This window comes from Maylandia zebra, linkage group LG10, assembly GCF_041146795.1.
Source record: "Maylandia zebra isolate NMK-2024a linkage group LG10, Mzebra_GT3a, whole genome shotgun sequence".
Taxonomy (NCBI): Eukaryota; Metazoa; Chordata; class Actinopteri; order Cichliformes; family Cichlidae; genus Maylandia; species Maylandia zebra.
In genome coordinates, this window is record NC_135176.1 from 6,641,697 (window position 1) to 6,662,123 (window position 20,427).

At 43.2% G+C, this 20,427-nt stretch overlaps 1 protein-coding gene across 5 annotated transcripts in view; it reads left to right on the top strand.

Moving 5' to 3' along the window:
- The window catches only part of cblb (Cbl proto-oncogene B, E3 ubiquitin protein ligase), a 162,977-nt gene that overhangs the window by 44,352 nt on the left and 98,198 nt on the right, over nt 1–20,427 (top strand). For all 5 annotated transcript variants that reach the window (XM_014412994.2, XM_014412993.3, XM_023154987.2 and 2 more), the window contains 3 exons: nt 11,683–11,820; nt 12,312–12,399; nt 13,745–13,876. In XM_014412994.2, the coding sequence (XP_014268480.1) occupies nt 11,683–11,820; nt 12,312–12,399; nt 13,745–13,876 (358 nt within the window). The remainder of the gene's footprint in view (nt 1–11,682; nt 11,821–12,311; nt 12,400–13,744; nt 13,877–20,427) is intronic.

Here is a 20,427-nt window from a genome sequence, read left to right on the forward strand (position 1 = left end):
ATTTTTACAAAACAATTCTGGTTCGTCCATTTCACTCAACGATCCGCTTTTCCCCTTCTCATTCTCCATTGGTGCCATGCTTTTTCGGCCACTGAACATGTAACCCGTTCAAGTGTTACGCCTGTTGTTCTTGCGTTGTGTTCTGGCATGAAAGTAAGAGGCAGGCGACAGTACTGGGTCTTTGGCTGTTTACTGCACATCTGCAACACAGAAATACACTCAACAAAAATATAAACGCAACACCTTTGTTACTGCTCCCATTCCCCATGGGATGGACGTAGAGACCTAAAATTCATTCCAGATACACAATATAACCATCCCTCCCAAACAGTGGTCACAAATCAGTCCAAATGTGTGGTAGTGGGCACATCTGCCATATTGAGATAATCCATCCCACCTCACAGGTGTGCCACATCAGGATGCTGATCTGACATCATGAGTAGTGCACAGGTGTACCTCAGACTGCCCACAACAAAAGGCCACCCTGGAATGTGCAGTTTTGTCTCACAGCAAAATGCCACAGATGCCACAAGCAATGAGGGAGCGTGCAATTGGCATGCTGACAGCAGGAATGTCAACCAGATCTGTCGCCCGTGCATTGAATGTTCATTCCTCAACCATAAGCCGTCTCCACAGGCGTTTCAGAGAATATGGCAGCACATCCAACCGGCCTCACAACCGCAGACCTCGTGTAACCACACCAGCCCAGGACCTCCACATCCAGCAGGTTCACCTCCAAGATCGTCTGAGACCAGCCACCCAGACAGCTGCTGGAACAATTGGTTTGCACAATCAAACAATTTCTGCACAAACTGTCAGAAACCGTCTCAGGGACGCTCAACTGCATGCCCGTCGTCCTCATCGGGGTCTTGACCTGACTCCAGCTCGTCGCCGTAACAGACTTGTGTGGGCAAATGCTCACATTCAATGGCGTCTGGCACGTTGGAGAGGTGTGCGCTTCACGGATGAATCATGGTTCACATTGTTCAGGGCAGATGGCAGCTGAGAATGTCCCAGTTCTTGCATGGCCAGCATACTCACCGGACATGTCACCCATTGAGCATGTTCGGGATGTGCTTGACCGGCGTATACGACAGCGTGTACCAGTTCCCACGAATATCCAACAACCTCGCACAGCCATTGAAGTGGAGTGGACCAACATTCCACAGGCCACAATTGACAATCTGATAGACTCCATGCGACGATGTGTTGCACTGCATGAGGCAAATGGTGGTCACACCAGATACTGACCGGTTCTGGGACCCCAGACCCCCAATAGCGCAAAAAACTGCACATTCCAGGGTGGCCTTTTGTTGTGGGCAGTCTGAGGTACACCTGTGCACTACTCATGATGTCAGATCAGCATCCTGATGTGGCACACCTGTGAGGTGGGATGGATTATCTCAATATGGCAGATGTGCCCACTACCACACATTTGGACTGGTTTGTGACCACTGTTTGGGAGGGATGGTTATATTGTGTATCTGGAATGAATTTTAGGTCTCTACGTCCATTCCATGGGGAATGGGAGCAGTAACAAAGGTGTTGCGTTTATATTTTTGTTGAGTGTAAGTGTCTGTTCGGTGTGTGTCACACGACTGCCAGTACACTTCTCCTCCGGCCATGCTGAAAGGAGCTGTGTCTGCAGCTTCATTAACACTACAATAATATAATAAATCAAATACAACAAATTGTTTTAAAACATTAACTTAAGCTCTCAAAAACAAAAAGCACAAAATAAATAATATGTCATTAAAAAAACATCAAAAACAACTTATAAGAACAATAAACAAAATAATTCAAAAACAAATAAACAGTCAGATAAATACAATATCTGACCAAGATCCAATATTCTGGTACTTATAGTTCAAACATTATACTTCAGTACAATTATATTAATAACCGCCATCTAGCAGGCAATACAACACTGTACTCATAAAAACGAGTGAAAGACTGCATCTCCAAAACATGAGAACATCTCCATACCTGCAACACAGAAATATGTGTCTGTTCTGTGTGTGTCACGCGACTGCCAGTACACCTCTCCTGACGAAGGAAAAAAGGAGTGCATGCTGTTAAAAAAAAGACTGCCGCGAATACGCTCTCAAGCCGATCAGGCTAACTTAGCATGCTAGCATTTCAGCTGCGTTCTCGGCTAAAACTCATTATAAGCGTATATTAGCGAACTCCGCCCTCCACAAAACTTATCCCGAATGAGTCTCTTAATGACAAACAAAAATGCGGCGGTTCGGCTGTATTCACATTGCAGCTTGGGATCTGAACAAACTTTAATTTGCAGAGAGCAACGTGGCAGTGACTTACCTCCGGCCATGCTGAAAGGAGCTGTGACCGGGGCACACAAGCACGCGCCTACGTCACCACGCAGCGCACACACACACGAACGCACACAGACTCAGATCACACAGGTAGGAGACCGAGATGCAAAAATGACATATTTAATCCAAAAAAAAAAGTGTTTTGGGTGAAATTCACAAGTATTTAACACGTATGTTACATTCACCCCCCCTGAATTTCACCAAAATCACTACACATCTGAATGGTACTGCAATACCAAGAGGCACAACGATGCTGAACTACCATCACCTCCGGACCAGGCAACCCAAGGATCTTATCCCATAGTTCAGTTAAAAAACTATCCGTAAATGGATTAAAAGAAGTTGGATAGGTTGATCAGGCCTCCAACCCTTTCAGAACACAAAGGTGCAGCCTACACCTCATCAAACGTGGTCCCATTAAAGACGCACAGGGCGGGTGTCATGATGCCTCAAGCAAATACAACACATTCATAATATGCAATGGGATGACCAAAAACAGTCTATGTCAGAGGCCGAGCCTCCCGTGGCGGTAACAGGCCCCATGTAATAGGCTTCTGGACCATATTTTCTGTCAGCCTGTTGACTGACTTTACCACCCGACCTACTCTGGTAACCACTCTGCCTCGAACATTGGCATGGTCAGGGTCATGTCTTGGCAAGTTGGATGGCTGCCCAGTATACGGCTGACCAGAGGTCTGATTCATGTCTGAGCCAGAAACAGGAACAGTCTGCGGAACAACAGCGTCCCCATGACAGGCACCTGGAGCAGAAACTGTGCCAGACTGTGTCAAATCAGAGGTAGCGGAACAGTCAACCGGAGTAGGAAGAGCAAAGTGCTGGGCCTGACCAGAAGGGCTTGCTGAAGTGTGCCTTGTGCAAGTCTGAGAGTCAGGTAAGGCATTGTCCACATCTGCACCATCACATGAACCGTGCCGACGATCCGTGGCCTGTGAGGCATGCTCTCCTGCCACAGAATCCACATCCACTCCATGGCTCAAATCCGAAAGGACCCACAAGGAAGTCCTTGCTGCGGTAGACTCTGTCTCTAGACTGCCAGGATCCTCCAGATCCCCACAAGCACTGAGATCCCCCTCACTGGAGAAAACGTCCAGGGACTGACTTCCCAATGAATCCTGAACAGGAAGGAAACTCACGTCCAACAGAAGGTTTCTGTGTACAGCCTTACTTTGGCCTGAAGAGTCACTGATCCTGTAAATGTGGGTCCTGGGATGCCTCTCCACAACAGTATAAACCTGAGGCTCCCACTTGTTTGCAAGTTTCTTCTTGCCCCGCTCGCCTTTATTGGCAAGCAGGACGCGATCCCCAACATTCAGAGACACACCTTTGATTTTCTTATTATATTGATGAGCCTGATGCTCCTGCTCATTGCTGGTGTGCTCCTGGGCGATCTTGGCAGCCTCAGACAAGTATGACAGAAGAAGCTTGGAGTAGCTGTTAAAGTCCACCACAATGGGATCATGCAAAACAGACTTGAACATAACGTCGACCGGTAGTCGTGGGACACGGCCGAACATCAAGTAGAATGGGACATATCCAGTAGTCTTGTGAACAGTTGCATTATAAGCAAAGGTCAATGTCTGAATCTGCTGCAGCCATTCCTGTTTGGCTCTGAGAGGGAGCATGTTGCCAAGTGTGCGGTTGAACCGCTCCGTGCCACCATTGCCCATAGGGTGATAAGCAGTAGCGTGAGACTTGGCAACGCCCGAAATCTGCAGGAGTTCAGAAAATAATTCACTTTCAAAGCTGGGACCTTGGTCTGAGTGAATACGCTCAGGGAAACCATATACACAAAAAACACAGTCCCATGACTTTCTGGCAACCTGCTTGGCAGTCTGATTCTTGCACGGGAAAGCAAAGGCCGTTTTCATGAAGTGGTCAGTCACCACAAGCACATCAACAGAGCGCTTCTTTTTGTCCTCTGCTGACCAAAAGTCAATGCAGATGAGCTCCATGGGAGCAGAGGTCTTAATGCTCTCTAATGGGGCTCGTGCTGCAGGCTCTGGAGTCTTGGCAAGTATGCACCTTCCACAGCACCGAACATGCTCCTTCACATCCCTCTCCATATTGGGCCAGAAAAAACGTTGCCTTGCTAGGTGGAGGGTCCGAACTTGACCCTGGTGCCCTGCCAAATCGTGGACACCTTTCAAGGCCTGCGCCCGTAAATTCAGTGCTTCAATAAGGCCAGTGCCCTGGAATCCATATCATGTCTCTCACGCCTGGAAGGGCGCCTCCTGCAGGCTACGAGTGGCAGGACAGCGGAGATGATAGGATCTTGAAGTTGGTGGTCCTCCAGCTCATGTATGGTAAGTGAAGGCAGTACCTCATTGCCAACTGGTTGCAACTGCTGAACAAGGTGGAGAAGGGACGCAGCTCTATTCTCCGCAGCGGTTTCCCAGTAATCATGGTGAACCAAGGTAGCTGTGACTTCCGACGAACTGTAGGAATCTTCTGAGGTCAGAGCTGGAACAGGTTGTTGGGCAACCTGAAGATTTTGGACACCAAACCTGAAAGCGTCCTGCACCTCATGAGCCGCCGCACCTTCTCCATTCCGCACCAAGTGCTCATAGGGCTCCTGAAGCAAGCGCCCACCAATAGAATAGGTGAAGGGGTCACGACTGAGTGCATCTGCTACAACATTCTTTCGACCCGGGATGTACCTCAAATCAAAGTTGTAGGATGACAGCTTGGCCACCCACCTTTGTTCATAAGCGTCCAGCTTGGGCTTGGTCAATATATGAACGAGCGGGTTGTTGTCAGTCCACACTGTGAACTTGTGCCCCTTCAACCAATGGCTGAACTTTTCACAGATGCTCCACTTCAGGGCCATGAACTCAAGGCGATGGGCTGGGTATCTCTGCTGTGACCTGCTTAGCGCTTTGCTCGCGAAAGCAATAGGGCGTGCCTTGTCCCCGTCGATAGGCAATTGTGATAAAACCACTCCCAGTCCATCCAGAGAAGCATCCACAGACAAAATGAACGGTCGTGAAAAGTCAGGATGAGCCAACACGGCACAGTTAAGGAGGTCGTCCTTCAGTTTATGAAAGGCCTTGTCACATGCAGGGCTCCAATCTGCAGCAGTCAACTTCCTGAACATGCCAGCACCCCTCTAAGCCTGACTAGTCCGTCCCTTCCTCTTCTGGCCAGCCGTCAGAGCAAACAGAGGCTTGGCAATGGCTGAGCAACCAGGAATGAAGCACTGATAGAAAAAGTCCATTCCTAAAAAGGACTTAATCCTTTTCACAGAAGGAGTGCAACCATCCTTCTCCATTAGAGCCTCCTTTGGCATCTTGGAAATCACTTCCACCTTAGCTGGGTCCACAGCGACTCGATGACATGACCAAGAAACCTGACTGACTTCCGCAGCAGATGACACTTTTTTGGACTCAGCTTGAGATTGTTGTCTCTCAACCTTTGAAAAACAGCTCGGAGCCGGCAGAGGGCTTCCTCTTCAGTGGGAGCAAAGACCAGGAGGTCATCCAAGTTGCAGAGCAGACTGGTGAAGTTGAGGTCACCAAAGATGTTCAGCATCATGCGCATAAATGAAGCTGGGCTATTGCAGAGCCCTTGTGGCATCCGGTTGTATTCGTACAGGCCAACAGGCGTTGTGAAAGCAGTGTACTTCTTATCCTCCTCACACATTGGAATGTTCTAAAACCCAGAGGTTAAGTCCATCATGCTGAAGAAGGCATTGCCCCCAAGCGCGGCAAGGCAATCTGCTTGGTGAGGGAGTGGGTGCGCATCCTTAAGAGTTCGCGCATTCAACCACCTGAAGTCCGTACAGATCCTCAATCCACCATCCTTCTTCCAGACCATGACGAGGGGGGATGCATACTCGCTGATGGATTTGCGAATAATCCCTTTCTCCTCCATGTCAGTGAGCAGGGGGTACTCTTCTGTAAGGCATGCGGAATGGGCGTTCATCAGTCAGGTGGATCCGATGTACAAAGCGTTTAGCTTCGCCACAGTCAGGCGGGTGTCTAGAGAAGATGTCCTCATACTGCTCAATTAGCTCAACAAGCTCTCTCTTTGAATGTAAGCTGGCTGAGTCAATGTCAAGATCACCCAAACCTAGGGAGCACAACCTGTCATTCAAGACAGCCTCAGTAGCGGCTGGCCCACTGACTGGTACCTGGGCCATACTCGCCATCTTGCAGGAGTCCTGCTGGAAATCAAGGTCCTCCACCGCAAGGCAAGATGAAACAACAGCAACCCTCGAGTTGCGTTTCAAGGTTAGCGGTTTTGAGGAGAGATTGGTCATCTTCAATGGCACCCACCGATCACCCCACATGGATGTGATCACCCGGCCAACAAGAATGTCTCTCGGCCCAGACCCAGAGGTGCAAGGTTCCACGATAATCGTGCTGCCTGGAGAGACTGGCACATTGCTGGGCAGCCTGCCCCATTCCAGATGCTCATACTGTGGGAGTAGTGTCACAGCACGAGGCAGTTTCACAGTGCCAATTTTGTCAGGAACCTCCTCACCCCTCCATCTAGTGGTGCACGACATCATGTCCAAGAAGTGCTCATAGTCAAGAAGCAAGTGCTTGCTCCCCACAGACACAAGCTTCCAATAGTCATCAGAATGTTTCATAACTCGCATCAGGTACTTGAGGACATTGGAGCCAATGATGAGCTCATCACGCTGGCCCGACACTACCAAAACTGGTACAATGCATTTTACACTGTGGACAGTAAGTGTCAAGTCATAAATGCACTTTGGGTGGGTCTGCTTCCCACCACAGCCAACCAGTACAATACGTTCGGCCGACTGCGGTCCACTCACAAGAGCTCCAGCCTCTCTAAGTGACTTCTCGGCCTCTTCACTCATAGTGCAAGCCATGGACCCGGAATCCATCATGCCCCTCAAGTTAACCTTGTCATTCACTGCAACTTGGGTGTAGAACAATTCACTAAATGTAGGCACTACTGCTGGTCCCTGAACCACGACACGGTATCCCTCTGGAATTGTTGAACAGGTGTTGACATAAAGAAATTCAAGATCCGATTCATCATGATTGAGGGTATTAGGTTCATCCCCCACACTGCCCCTCTCCAAGTGTGGGCGATTCAGTTTTCCAAAGGCCAACTCTGCCTCGCGACAGCTCCAGCCTCCCGTCCCTCACGACGACCGTGAGAGTCCTTTTTCCAATGACCAGGAGCAAAGCATGCAAGACAGAGATTCTCTCTCCTGCAGTGCATGTGAGTGGAATGACCAGTGTTGCCACAGACCTGACAACTCTTCTTAAGAAAGGGCCTGTGGGTAAAATGCTGTGAAGGTGCAGATGCAGGGGCTGCAGTCTGCACATTCTGACATGCAATCACGCGATCCAAGAGGCTGATCAGAGCGCGCATGCCAGTCACGTCAAAAGCTTGGGTGTTAGTCGAACCAAGCTCGCAACCAACTGACTGCTGACTAGACTGAGTGGTCACAGGGCTTGTTGGTGACTGTTGGAACTGAGGAGTAGGTGTAGGCACCGGACAAGAAGACACTGATGTCCCAGAAGGACAGGTTGTCGAAACATCAGCTAGAACAGGAGTGAAGCAAACTGCTGTGGGCGAAAGCTGATAAGCGAGGTTTGAGGCTGGTGCTGTAGGCTGAGACTGCAAGCCGACACTCTCCTGCACAGGCTGTGATGCCATCGCTTCTTGAGGCACAAGAGAGCAGTTGTGGCTAACCTCTCTCCTCTGTGAGGTGTGGAAACTGCCCTGACTGCGTGCCCTGAGTTCACGCTGGAAGCTATCAATGCGTTCTTGAAACTCAGTGGTTGTCCACTCCTCAGCTGCTTTGATGCTGAGCCTGTTCAAGACGATGGGGTCAGGGCAATACTTGATGAACATCATCGAGACCTCACGCCCTGGATCCTCAACATTACGCCCCTGCCTACGCAAGCACTCGTCAGCAAAGTCAATAGCATTGTTTAGCCTTATCCAATATTCCATCACTCCCTCATGTTGTAATGGTTTGGTGTTATAGAAGTCAGCCATAGGCATAGAAGAGTAAGTCAGTACACTAAAGTGCTGTTTCAGAATGTCAAATATCAATTCAGGAACCTGGACATGGTCAAGTGAGGGGTTGTGACGTAGGGTGACCCTCACTACATCCTTAGCCTTCCCCATCAACCTAGCCAATATGTCACGTGATCGCTGATCTGTTGGTGTGTTGCGTTTTACAAAGTACATTTCCATCATTTCAACCCATTCATGAATGGAGAATTTATCACTGCCATCACCCCTGAAAACTCAGCCTTAGAGGTTTCAGTAGGCATACTGGTCCCCTTATCACCCTGCAGCTGGGCTGCAATGGACTGACCAATCTGATTGGCCAAATTTGAAATGAGTGTACTCAACTCAGCATTGGCAGCTGTCTGCGGGGTCTGAATGTCACAGGGGGGAACCTGGAGACGAGTGGAACAAAACTTGGGAGCAAATGACACACCAACTTTAGGTGTCTGAACCCCATCCCCAGGAAACCACCCTCGCCCCAAACCAACATTAGAGGAAACCTCCCCATCAGGAACACCAGTTGCCTCTGAACCAGATGCTGACTCCATAAAGATGAATAAAGCACAATCACAAGAAACAAGATTCCAAATAGTGCAACTGTACAAAAGCAAACACAGTATTGGTAACTAACACTTAATGTTATTCAGGATGAGAATTGAGCAGATTAAATGTACAAGCTCATTCAAAAAGTCCCACACAAGTTAGGAAAAGCAACCAACTTGGAACAAGGGCAATTGCGAAGAGCTCCCCACGGTGATCGAGATGACGTCGATGCTTGATGAATCCAAAGGGTCACGGCATCAATGTAACCCGTTCAAGTGTTACGCCTGTTGTTCTTGCGTTGTGTTCTGGCATGAAAGTAAGAGGCAGGAGACAGTACTGGGTCTTTGGCTGTTTACTGCACATCTGCAACACAGAAATAAAAGTCTGTTCTGTGTGTGTCACGCGACTGCCAGTACACTTCTCCTCCGGCCATGCTGAAAGGAGCTGTGTCTGCAGCTTCATTAACACTACAATAATAAATCAAATACAACAAATTGTTTTAAAACATTAACTTAAGCTCTCAAAAACAAAAAGCACAAAATAAATAATATGTCATTAAAAAAACATCAAAAACAACTTATAAGAACAATAAAAAAAAAATTCAAAAACAAATAAACAGTCAGATAAATACAATATCTGACCAAGATCCAATATTCTGGTACTTATAGTTCAAACATTATACTTCAGTATAATTATATTAATAACCGCCATCTAACAGGCAATACAACACTGTACTTATAAAAACAATGAATGAAAGACTGCATCTCCAAAACATGAGAACATCTCCATACCTGCAACACAGAAATATGTGTCTGTTCTGTGTGTGTCACGCGACTGCCAGTACACCTCTCCCGATGAAGGAAAAAAGAGTGCATGCTGTTAAAAAAAAGACTGCCGCGAGTATGCTCTCAAGCCGATCAGGCTAACTTAGCATGCTAGCATTTCAGCTGCGTTCTCGGCTAAAACTCATTATAAGCGTATATTAGCGAACTCCGCCCTCCACAAAACTTATCCCGAATGAGTCTCTTAATGACAAACAAAAATGCGGCGGTTCGGCTGTATTCACATTGCAGCTTGGGGTCTGAACAAACTTTAATTCACAGAGAGCAACGTGGCAGTGACTTACCTCCGGCCATGCTGAAAGGAGCTGTGACCGGGGCACACATGCACGCGCCTACGTCACCACGCAGCGCACACACACACGAACGCACACAGACTCAGATCACACAGGTAGGAGACCGAGATGCAAAAATGACATATTTAATCCAAAAAAAAATGCGTTTTGGGTGAAATTCACAAGTATTTAACACATATGTTACACACAGGCATGTTTTACCCATATTCTATCGCGATATTTCAATTTTTTATCGTTTTTATCGTTGCGATTGAAGTCTTGTGGCTCCTACACCTTAAGAGGTCTTTTTCACTCAGAGAAAAGATCCCGTGTTGGTTTATACAGGGAGTGCAGAATTATTAGGCAAGTTGTATTTTTGAGGAATAATTTTATTATTGAACAACAACCATGTTCTCAATGAACCCAAAAAACTCATTAATATCAAAGCTGAATGTTTTTGGAAGTAGTTTTTAGTTTGTTTTTAGTTTTAGCTATTTTAGGGGGATATCTGTGTGTGCAGGTGACTATTACTGTGCATAATTATTAGGCAACTTAACAAAAAACAAATATATACCATTTAAATTATTTATTTTTACCAGTGAAACCAATATAACATCTCCACATTCACAAATATACATTTCTGACATTCAAAAACAAAACAAAAACAAATCAGCGACCAATATAGCCACCTTTCTTTGCAAGGACACTCAAAAGCCTGCCATCCATGGATTCTGTTAGATGACTTCTGTCACTGGAAGTCATCTAACCCCTGTTGTTTCAGGGAATGGACTGAACAAATGTCCAAGATGGCATTATATGAGCAAGTTACGCACAGAGTTAAGGGGAGAGAAGATATTTTTGATCAGGTCTGGGGTACCTTTTTGTGGTACATCAACAATGTATTTTAGATAATGGGATAAGTTGTTTATTTTTTAGTTTATTTTTATTTGTCATTGTTATTGTTGTTGTTCTTTTTCTTTGACAGCCAGTAGAGGAAAGAAATTGTTTAATATAACCAGTGTCCAAGATCGAGTTTAGTTTCCAGGCTAAACTAGTTCCGTCCAGCCCTAATATAAACTACAGGTGTGTGTGTGTGTGTGCGTGCGTGCGTGCGTGCGTGCGTGCGTGTGTGTGTGTGTGTGTGTGTGTGTGTGTGTACGAATACATACATACTAAGAATTCCAGTGGAGCTTTAAATGATTAATAAATAATTCAAAAGTCCAAAACCTGTAACCATGACATTTATATAGTGTCAAGCCTACATGTAACTGTCTTTTGATTTTCACCTTCCCGTTCTCATTCTTTGATATTTTTCATCTTTTTTCCTCTGAACCTATTGTTGCCATGGCTTGAAGTTTCCTGCCAATATCTCCTATCATGGTTGCTTCTATAATTTGGACCATATCATTGCCAGACTCAAGTTGACTTTGGGTGACTCCAGGCCTCCTTCTCAACAGAGTGAACACCTGTGTGTTGTGTTGTTTGGGGGGCCACCTTACAGAAGACACAGACTCTGTTGTAAGCCTGATTTGCGCTTAATGCCATCGTTCCAAGGTGTCACTGACTCGCCAGTAGTCACTGCATTCTTTTCAGTTGTTACCAGATTTTTCCTTGTCAGTGATGTTTTTAGTGTGAGTCATGCATATCTTTCTCTTTCTCTAATAGTTACATCTTCAGACTGAGTTGTACACGTTTGGGCCAATGGGCCATTGGCTATGTGACCACTGATGGAAACATACTGCAGACCATTCCCAACAACAAACCGCTGTTCCAGGCTTTAATCGATGGCTACAAGGAGGGCTTGTATGTAACCTGTCACACATCTCTTTTTCTAACTCACTCTCTGCAGGTATGTGGTGAGCTTGTCGCTTTCTACAAACAGAAAGTCACAAATTGTATCTTCAGTGGTCACATCTGATTCGCTTTAAATGTTTAGCAGCAAACCAGAGATTTGTTGCTAATCTCTGGTTTATATATATGGATCAAGAAAGGGTTTTTGACCCAGAAGTGTTTATCTGATGTTGTCTGTTTCAATAAACCTGATAATATTAAAAGCCTTCAAAAAAGTTAGACATATATATTTAATTCAAGTGGTGGAAAAAACAGGTTATATTACTGATACAAACAGTACTACTAATCCATTTTTTCACTTTACTCATTACATAATTATACCCACTGTTTTTAACTAGACAGAATTCATGATTATTGAATTGTGCACAAGTTAAACTCTTATAAATATAACATATAATGAAATGCTGTTCTTTGTTGTTTGGTTGTTTGCTTTAAATTCACAGCTACTTATTCCCAGATGGTCGCAGTTACAATCCTGACCTCACTGGTTTATGTGAGCCGACACCTCACGATCACATCAAAGTCACACAAGTGGGTTTGTCTGTGTGGTTATGTGTGTGTGTAAGCATTTCTATGTTACTGGGAAAAAAAACATGTATACGTGGAGAAATTTATAATACTCTGCAAATTTCCCACTTGTAATGGCACATAAATAATTGTGACATTTCGGTGAGTAGTATGATTCGCCAGGTAGACTTTGTGTTTCACAGCATTCAGTAAATCGACATGACTTACAGCCTCTCCAAACTATTAAATGTTGAAAATCACTGTGTAAAAGTGTGGTATTAAATGAGGTAATACAAATCAATGGCTTTTTATACTCACTTCTGATTTATTACAAAACTGAATTTTCCATATAGTGTGACAAAAACTTTAAGTTTTCTAGAAGTGAAACCACATTTTTTCAATTTCAAAATAGTACATAAAAGTTGTTTTTAAACCACTTTTTACTAGTGGTTTGTTTATTCATTCATGTGTAATGGTGTAGTGTTCACTGTACTTTGACATTTTAATTTTCTGAGAAAATTATTCCAAACGAGATCAGTTAGGGAATACTGGGAAACTTCAAAGGTGAATGACAGTTGCCCAGCAAGCAGTCTGCTTATTATTTATTTGTTTTTCCTGCACCAGCAAGAGTATTATCTGACAAGGCCACTTTAAGAAAGTTATCCAGTTCTACATCACCATCCAATGAGATCCTCTTTTTCAAATATTTACATCACTGCACAATTTCATGGAATTTGGCTTGGTAGTTTTTGCTTGCATCATTGAAAACATCACTGAAAACATAGCTCCACCAAGGCTTCCGCTACAAAAGCGATTTTCTTCTTGGTAGATTATTAAATGGTCACAATGGAAGTAATTTGGGAAAATTTCTCTAGAAAATGCTTAAAACCATTTTGGTTTATGCTACATGCTGACTCGGGTGGAAATTCTGATTATTCTGTGGTTTCAAAACTGTACAGATAAATTGTAGGTTTTTAGTAGCTAGCAGTTCTTACACAGCTATACCTGTTCTTGTACTTATTTTTGTTTAGTAATGGTGACAAATCAGACTTGGTTTTTCAGGGGGAAGCCTTTAAAATTAAACCAATAAAAATAGTCTGTTTCTGTGAATTTGGTGCAGCACCATTCACTATGAGAAAACATGTTTTTTTCTTTTGAACTGAACACTTATTCAGTTAGATCCCCAAATAAAATTTGGGACTTTAAAGATAAAAGGTTATGGAATAGCTCTGAACGAGTGAGAGAAGAAAAACACATTGTACAAGACGAGATGGGAAACGTGTGTTGTACGGATAGTGCATGTTTATATGTTTCTCATGACTTTTATATGCCATTTGATGACTAACAGCAGTATTTTCTGCATGAACAGGAGCAGTATGAGCTGTACTGTGAAATGGGCTCTACCTTTCAGCTTTGTAAGATCTGTGCTGAGAATGACAAAGACATCAAGATTGAACCATGCGGTCACCTCATGTGTACTTCCTGTTTTACTGCCTGGCAGGTACCGTAACAAATCTTATCACAGAAGTCCATTTCAAAGTTATTAAATATTGGTGGTATTGCATGTGTTTATGCATTTGTTCATTGTCACACTGAGAAATGTTCTGTCCAGTTGGGTAATATAATGTTTTATTTGTGAGCCTGCATTAATGAGCCTGCATAAAGTTTGAAAAGACTTCTGAAAAATACAGTCAAAGCAGCTTTCTTCAGCAGTCAGTCCAACAAACCCCCCCTCTCTTCCTTACTCCTTCCCTGTACACATGAATATGTCCAAATTGAATTTCCACATATCAACAGAAGTGAAAACTGAGACTCTATGCACACAATATATTCCAGTTTTTCTGCTTGTGGTTCTCCTTGTGGTTTTCTGCTTCCTGTTGTCTTTGTATGTAGTGTCTCTCACAGCAACCTGTCCTACAGTAGTGTATTTATTGTGCCTCTTGTTTGTGCGCTGAAAGCTGTATGAGCAGTGTCTGTAAATGTTACTCTCATATGAGTCATTAGCATGTCCTGTTCTCCCTTTTTTCATACGTATCCCTTCGCTGACCATGGTGTTGTAGTCATGTCTCTTCAGACTTGCTAGAGTTCTGCACTGACCCTGATGTTATTAATCTCTGGGCAGATTAATAACACATAATAACATGTGACAGTCTACACATTTTACTCTGAGGGGCTTAAAACAAGACCAAAAATGTGGCAAACATTCACAGGACCTTTGAGTGTTTTTTGCAACACTACAAACACATTATGGCTTGTACAAATGCACCTAACAGCCAAGCTTACAGCCTTGAAGAGTCGGACAATAACTTCTTTAAAATGCACTGCTGAAAAGTTAATACAAAATGAGTCCATGGTTTCCCATTTTCATTATAACTCTAGAATGCTTTAGGCTATTCATATAAAATACCAAACACTGGCAGATCTATAAAGTGTGTGTTTAAACCTATCATTTTCCTTCCCATTTAATGTACTGTATATATACAGTATGTACAGTGGTCCCTCGTTTACCGCGGTAGTTACGTTCTAAAAATAACCCACAATAGGTGAAATCCGCGAAGTAGCTAACTTTATTTTTTTTTACAATTATTATAGATGTTTTATAGCTGTAAAACCCCTCACTACACACTTTATACACTTTTCTCCAACAGGCTCGAACATTTCCACACTTTTCTCTATGGTTTACACACTCTAAAAGTTCAAAACTTCGTAGAAAAATAAGACCAGTATTATAGAATAAAACCGAAGGCACCCACGGTTGCCTTTGGTGCAAAACGTTTCATCGACATTTTTGTGTTTGCTGGAGAAAACTTACAAACATACAGTGCAGCACTTCGGAGTCACACTGCTAGCGATCGACGATTTATGTAAAATTGACAAGCTGAACGCATTCTGTACTTAACAGGAGAAACAGCACGGAGGAGATTGATTGACAATGGTCCACAGCTGATCAGGACGCAGAACACAATGCTCTGTAAAAAAAAAAGGGGGGGGGGGGGGAACATGCAAAGCTGCACAAAAAAAATCGGCAAAAGGTGAACTGCGGACCACTGCATACAGTAAATTAAAGTTATATTTAAAAATTATCTTTAAAATGGAAAATGATGAAATGTTTTATTCATTATTTATAATTAATTATCCCATAACATATTTCCTAAACAAGATAACAATTTACATTAAGCACCCCAACAGCATCCTGTGGGGATTACCTTGGGACTATGGGATTGTTCCTAGCATAACCATAGAAAAGCTTGGTTCGCATTGCCAGTAGTAAGTGAGCACATTTCCCAGTGAGAGTTGGACTCCACCAGGCCCACCCTCCTTCAAGACTATGTTCATAACTTTTATGGACAAAATGTCTAGGTGCAGATGTGTACTTTGGTGGCCTCTGGATCATGTTTCTGCTATTCCCAGATGTGGCTCTTCTGGCTTTATCAGGCGGTGACCTCTGGCTTGTACTTGGGAGGTCTGCAGCCATACAGTATATGGAGTAGCTGGAGAGAAAGATTTCCCAATCTTCATTTAAAAAACTTGGGACTGCAGGTACAGCAGGAGTTACAGTAAGGAGTTACTTCTGGTCTTCAAAACCAGGTTTGAAAAATAGGCAGCTCTCGCAATTCTAACAAGAAGGTGAACAGCAAATACTGTCATTTAATCATCGATGAATGAAAAAGGAGCTACTGTTTTTACAAGATCGACTTTATCTAAAATAGAAAGACAATGATTATTAAAACGATCTGTTAAGAGATCCACGCCATTATAAGAGGGTAAACATAAATGAAAAGCTTAAAAAATTTTTTTTAACACTTTATTTGTAGTTTTACAATTATTATACATAGCATTCTTATTATTCTACAGATAACCACAAAACAACAATCCCCACAGATCATAAAGACAGATAATGCCAAGACAGGAAAAGGGAAAAAAACAAACAAAAAAAACCCTCACACACACACACAGACAAAAAAAAACAAAAAAAAGGGCGGTGCACCTCTCAATTGTTTTTACAGGACTGTTCTAGGGCAGACAAAAACATTCAAGGTTCCATTTAAATAAAATCAGGCGTCTCGCTAATAATGACAAAAAGGCAATGACCCTCTGTAAATGGGCAGGGGGAACAGAAGTCGCGATAACAGAGAAACAACCAAAAATTGCCACAAAGGGGGAAGGCGAGATGTTATAGGCATAGGCTTTAGAGATGACTTTAAAAAATGATGACCAGAAAGGAGCAATTTTCGGACAGGACCAAAACATATGAAGGGAAGTAGCTGGAGTCTGTTTGCATCTATCACACGATGTTCGGAAATATTTTTTGCTAGTTTAACTGTGTAACACTTTAAATTGTATTAGGGAGTGTCTTGAACATATAGAAGACAAATGGACTCTGGTAAGAGCCATATGCCACTCTTCGTCAGACAGCTGGGTACCCAAATCATTCTCCCACTGTTCTCGAATGTATGAAATAGACAGGTTACAGCTGTCCATGATATGTGAGTAAATAAATGATATTGTGCCTTTTTTCATCTCATTGACCCTTAGTATAGAATCCAAACAGGAAGGAGGGGGGAGAGTTGGAAAATTAGGAACCTTTTTACGTATAAAATCTCTGATTTGCAAGTATCGCAAAAAATGGTTATTAGTCAGACCACATTTCCTAGATAGTTGTTCAAAGCTAGCAAACGTATCATTAATATACAAATCCTCAATACTCTGAATGCCCCCGTCGTGCCAAATTTTGAAGCCATTGTCCATTAGGGGTGGTTGAAAAAGATGGTTATGTATTATTGGAGAGTGAATAGAAATACTCTGAATACCCAGATGTTTTTTTTAAATGCTTATCGATTGAGTAACAATTATGTTATCTTTAACATTATTAACTAGAGGTGGTAGGGGTGCACAGAGTAAAGCTGGGAGTGAATGCGGCCTGCCTGTGACTCTTTCAATCTGTAGCCACGCAGGGATCTGATCATTCCAGTCCTTTAGCCATAGAGAGATGGTATTGAGATTTGCCACCCAATAGTATGTGTGCAGGTTTGGCAGTAACAGCCCACCTAAATTTTTTGGTCTTTCCATAAATGCTTTTCTTATATGAGGCGTTTTATTATTCCATATAAATGAAGAAACCATTCGATTAAATGACATGAAAAAAGATTGTGATATGTAAACAGGTAACGCCTAGAGCAGGGCGATATGACCAAAAATATTTATCACGATATAGATTTGAAAATTTGCGATAACGATATAACTGACGATAATTGACACTAGACAAAATACTTTACAACTCCACAATTTTATTAGTGCAAAAAAAAACCATCAATGTATTTTCACTTAAACAAGCAACTGTTTTTTGCATTAAAGTTATATAAAAATGTATCAGTACAAATGCAAATTCCTTGCTGACAGTTTAACCAAAAGGCATTTCCAGTGGAAATTGGCCGACATATCCTCAGCATAAGCAAGTACAATATCCACAAAACTTAAAAAGAGCTTATACACACGCAAAACGGAAATATTATGTTGAAGCACCGTACGTATCACTCCGCCAGGCTCCTGCCTACGATAGCCGTAATGCTCCGACAATTCATCAAGTGGTGCGGGTTCGTAGCTTAGCAAAGTCGTACTAAAACATTTGACAGATTCGTTTCGAGGTCAGTAAACACAACCAGAATTCAAACATAAGGCACACGGGACTATAAGGGGCACTGTCGATTTTCAGAAAAATCAAATGATTGATTTTAAGTGTGCCGTATTTTCCAAAAAACACGGTAATAATGACGGTCCTCTAGCATGCTCTACCAAAAGTAGTGCTTTGTTGTGTATCTGACGGAGGAAAGCTAAACCAGTTCCACACCACTGAAGTTGCAGCATTTTTACAAACCAATTCTGGTTCATCGGTTTCATTCAACGATCCGCTTTCGCCCTTGTCATTCTCCGTCGCCGCCGTGCCTTTTTCGCCATGTGCGTATGAAAACAAATGCACTGCACATGCGCTTTTTAGCCATATTCTATCGTGATATTTCATTTTCTTGTCATTGCCCAACATTATACCGGTATTACCGTGAACGGTATGATATGGCCCAGCCCTAGTAACACCTGAAATAAATACAGAAATTTTGGCACAATATTCATCTTTACAGAATTAGCTCTCCCAATGAGAGATAATGGTAAAATAGATCATCTTTTAACATCTTGTTTGCACTGTTCCAATAGAGGAGTGAGGTTACTTTTAAACAGACTGTCATAGGATTTGGTGACTTCTACACCCAGATATGTAAAGGACTCGGTAGACAACTTAAATAGCAGATTGGGGTATTCTCCTGCATTATTACTGATGGGGAAGTATTCACTTTTAGCTAAACTTAGTTTGTATCCAGATATGCTTCCAAATTCCTGTAAGACTGAGGATTTCAGGGGTAGATGTGATTGGATTTGTTACATATAACAACAAATCGTCCACATGCAGTGAGACAGTGTGAGTTATGCCACCACATGAGATACCTTGTGTTCTGCCCTCCCTGTACGTTGATGCCCAGTTTGGAAGATAGATAAACAGTTCTTCAAAAGGAAAGGCAAAGGCTTCCAGTTCTCATTGCAGGGTTTATTTGTCTCCCTAATGAAGGCACTGTGAAACTACAAACATAAGAAAAAACATATTGAAACATACATTTGGAGCATAATATATTTCTCACATTACAAGGTACTGACTGAAGACTTAACAAATAAAATTGCAGCTGATATAACCAAGAAAAATAAATGAAAACATGTTAACTCCAAATCCCGCTGGCTTGATGCTAACACATAATGGAATTTCCTATTGACATGCTAACACAATTAGCATAGGCAGTGCAGCTAACATGCCGGCTTCAAATATGAGAGTCAACAAACCATTTTACATCACATGCTTAACATGAACACAGAATATAATCGTACTCACAAGCATATATTTCTCATGCTCCAGTACAGCCAACTTCCGAGCTAATATTTCGTGTGCTGGTATCAACTTAGCCAGACTCCATTAACTTTTCCTATATTTACTAGTGATGTGTCGGTCGCGAACGAAATGGCTCTTAGAGCCGGATCTTTGAGGTGAACGGCGCGAGCCGGCTCCTTATTGCGAGCTGTGGGGTTTTTTTTCTTTCTCGCTCTATCGCAGCGGTCCCCAACCCCCGGGCCTCGGACCGGTACCAGTCCGTGATGCATTTGGTACCAGGCCGCGAGAGTTGAGGCTCAGGTGTGAAATGTATAGTTTTCAGGGTTTTTATCGGTGTTCAGCGTTATTTTGTTATTGTTTTTATCGTTTACTCGGTTTTCCTGGGTCTTTTCACGTGTGTTATGAATAATTTTTTTTTCCGGTACCGGTACTAGTTTTAGTTTGTTGTATTTATCCGCGACACCTTAAAGGCCAGTCCGTGAAAATATTGTCGGGCATAAACCGGTCCGTGGCGCAAAAAAGGTTGGGGACCGCTGCTCTATCGCACTATTTTCCCGCTTCACTCCAAGAGCACCTGGCTGCAGCCACTGTGGAGCTCCACAGTAACCGGAAACACGTGACCTCCACAGTAACCGGAAGCACGTGACCTCCACAGTAACCGGAAATACGTGACCTCCACAGTAACCGGAAACACGTAACTTCAGTTAAATCGACTTTGACAGCGAAAACTAAATTGCGTTTTTGTTACTATTGATGCTGCTGAGAAATAAAAATGGTTTTAAGTGGGGGTTTTTTTTAACACTCTGGGTTTGTTCAAAAAAATTCACCATCCCCTAAATTGTTCGTGGCCAAAAGTGACACTTGCTGTTTCGCTGATTTATTTTTTTTTTTACAGTACATCGTGTTGTGCGTTCTGATTGCTGTAGACCATTGTCAATCAATCTAGTCCAGTGTCTCCTGTACAGGAGCGGTCCCTAATAGGCCCACGGACCGGTCCCGGTCCGTGAGTCTTTTGGTACCGTTCCGCGAGAGTTGATCCTCCAGTGTGAAATGTATGGTTGTAGTTGTGTGTCTTATTTTGAAAGAACTATTTACGCGTTACCATAGCGACCAGAGAGCGTTAA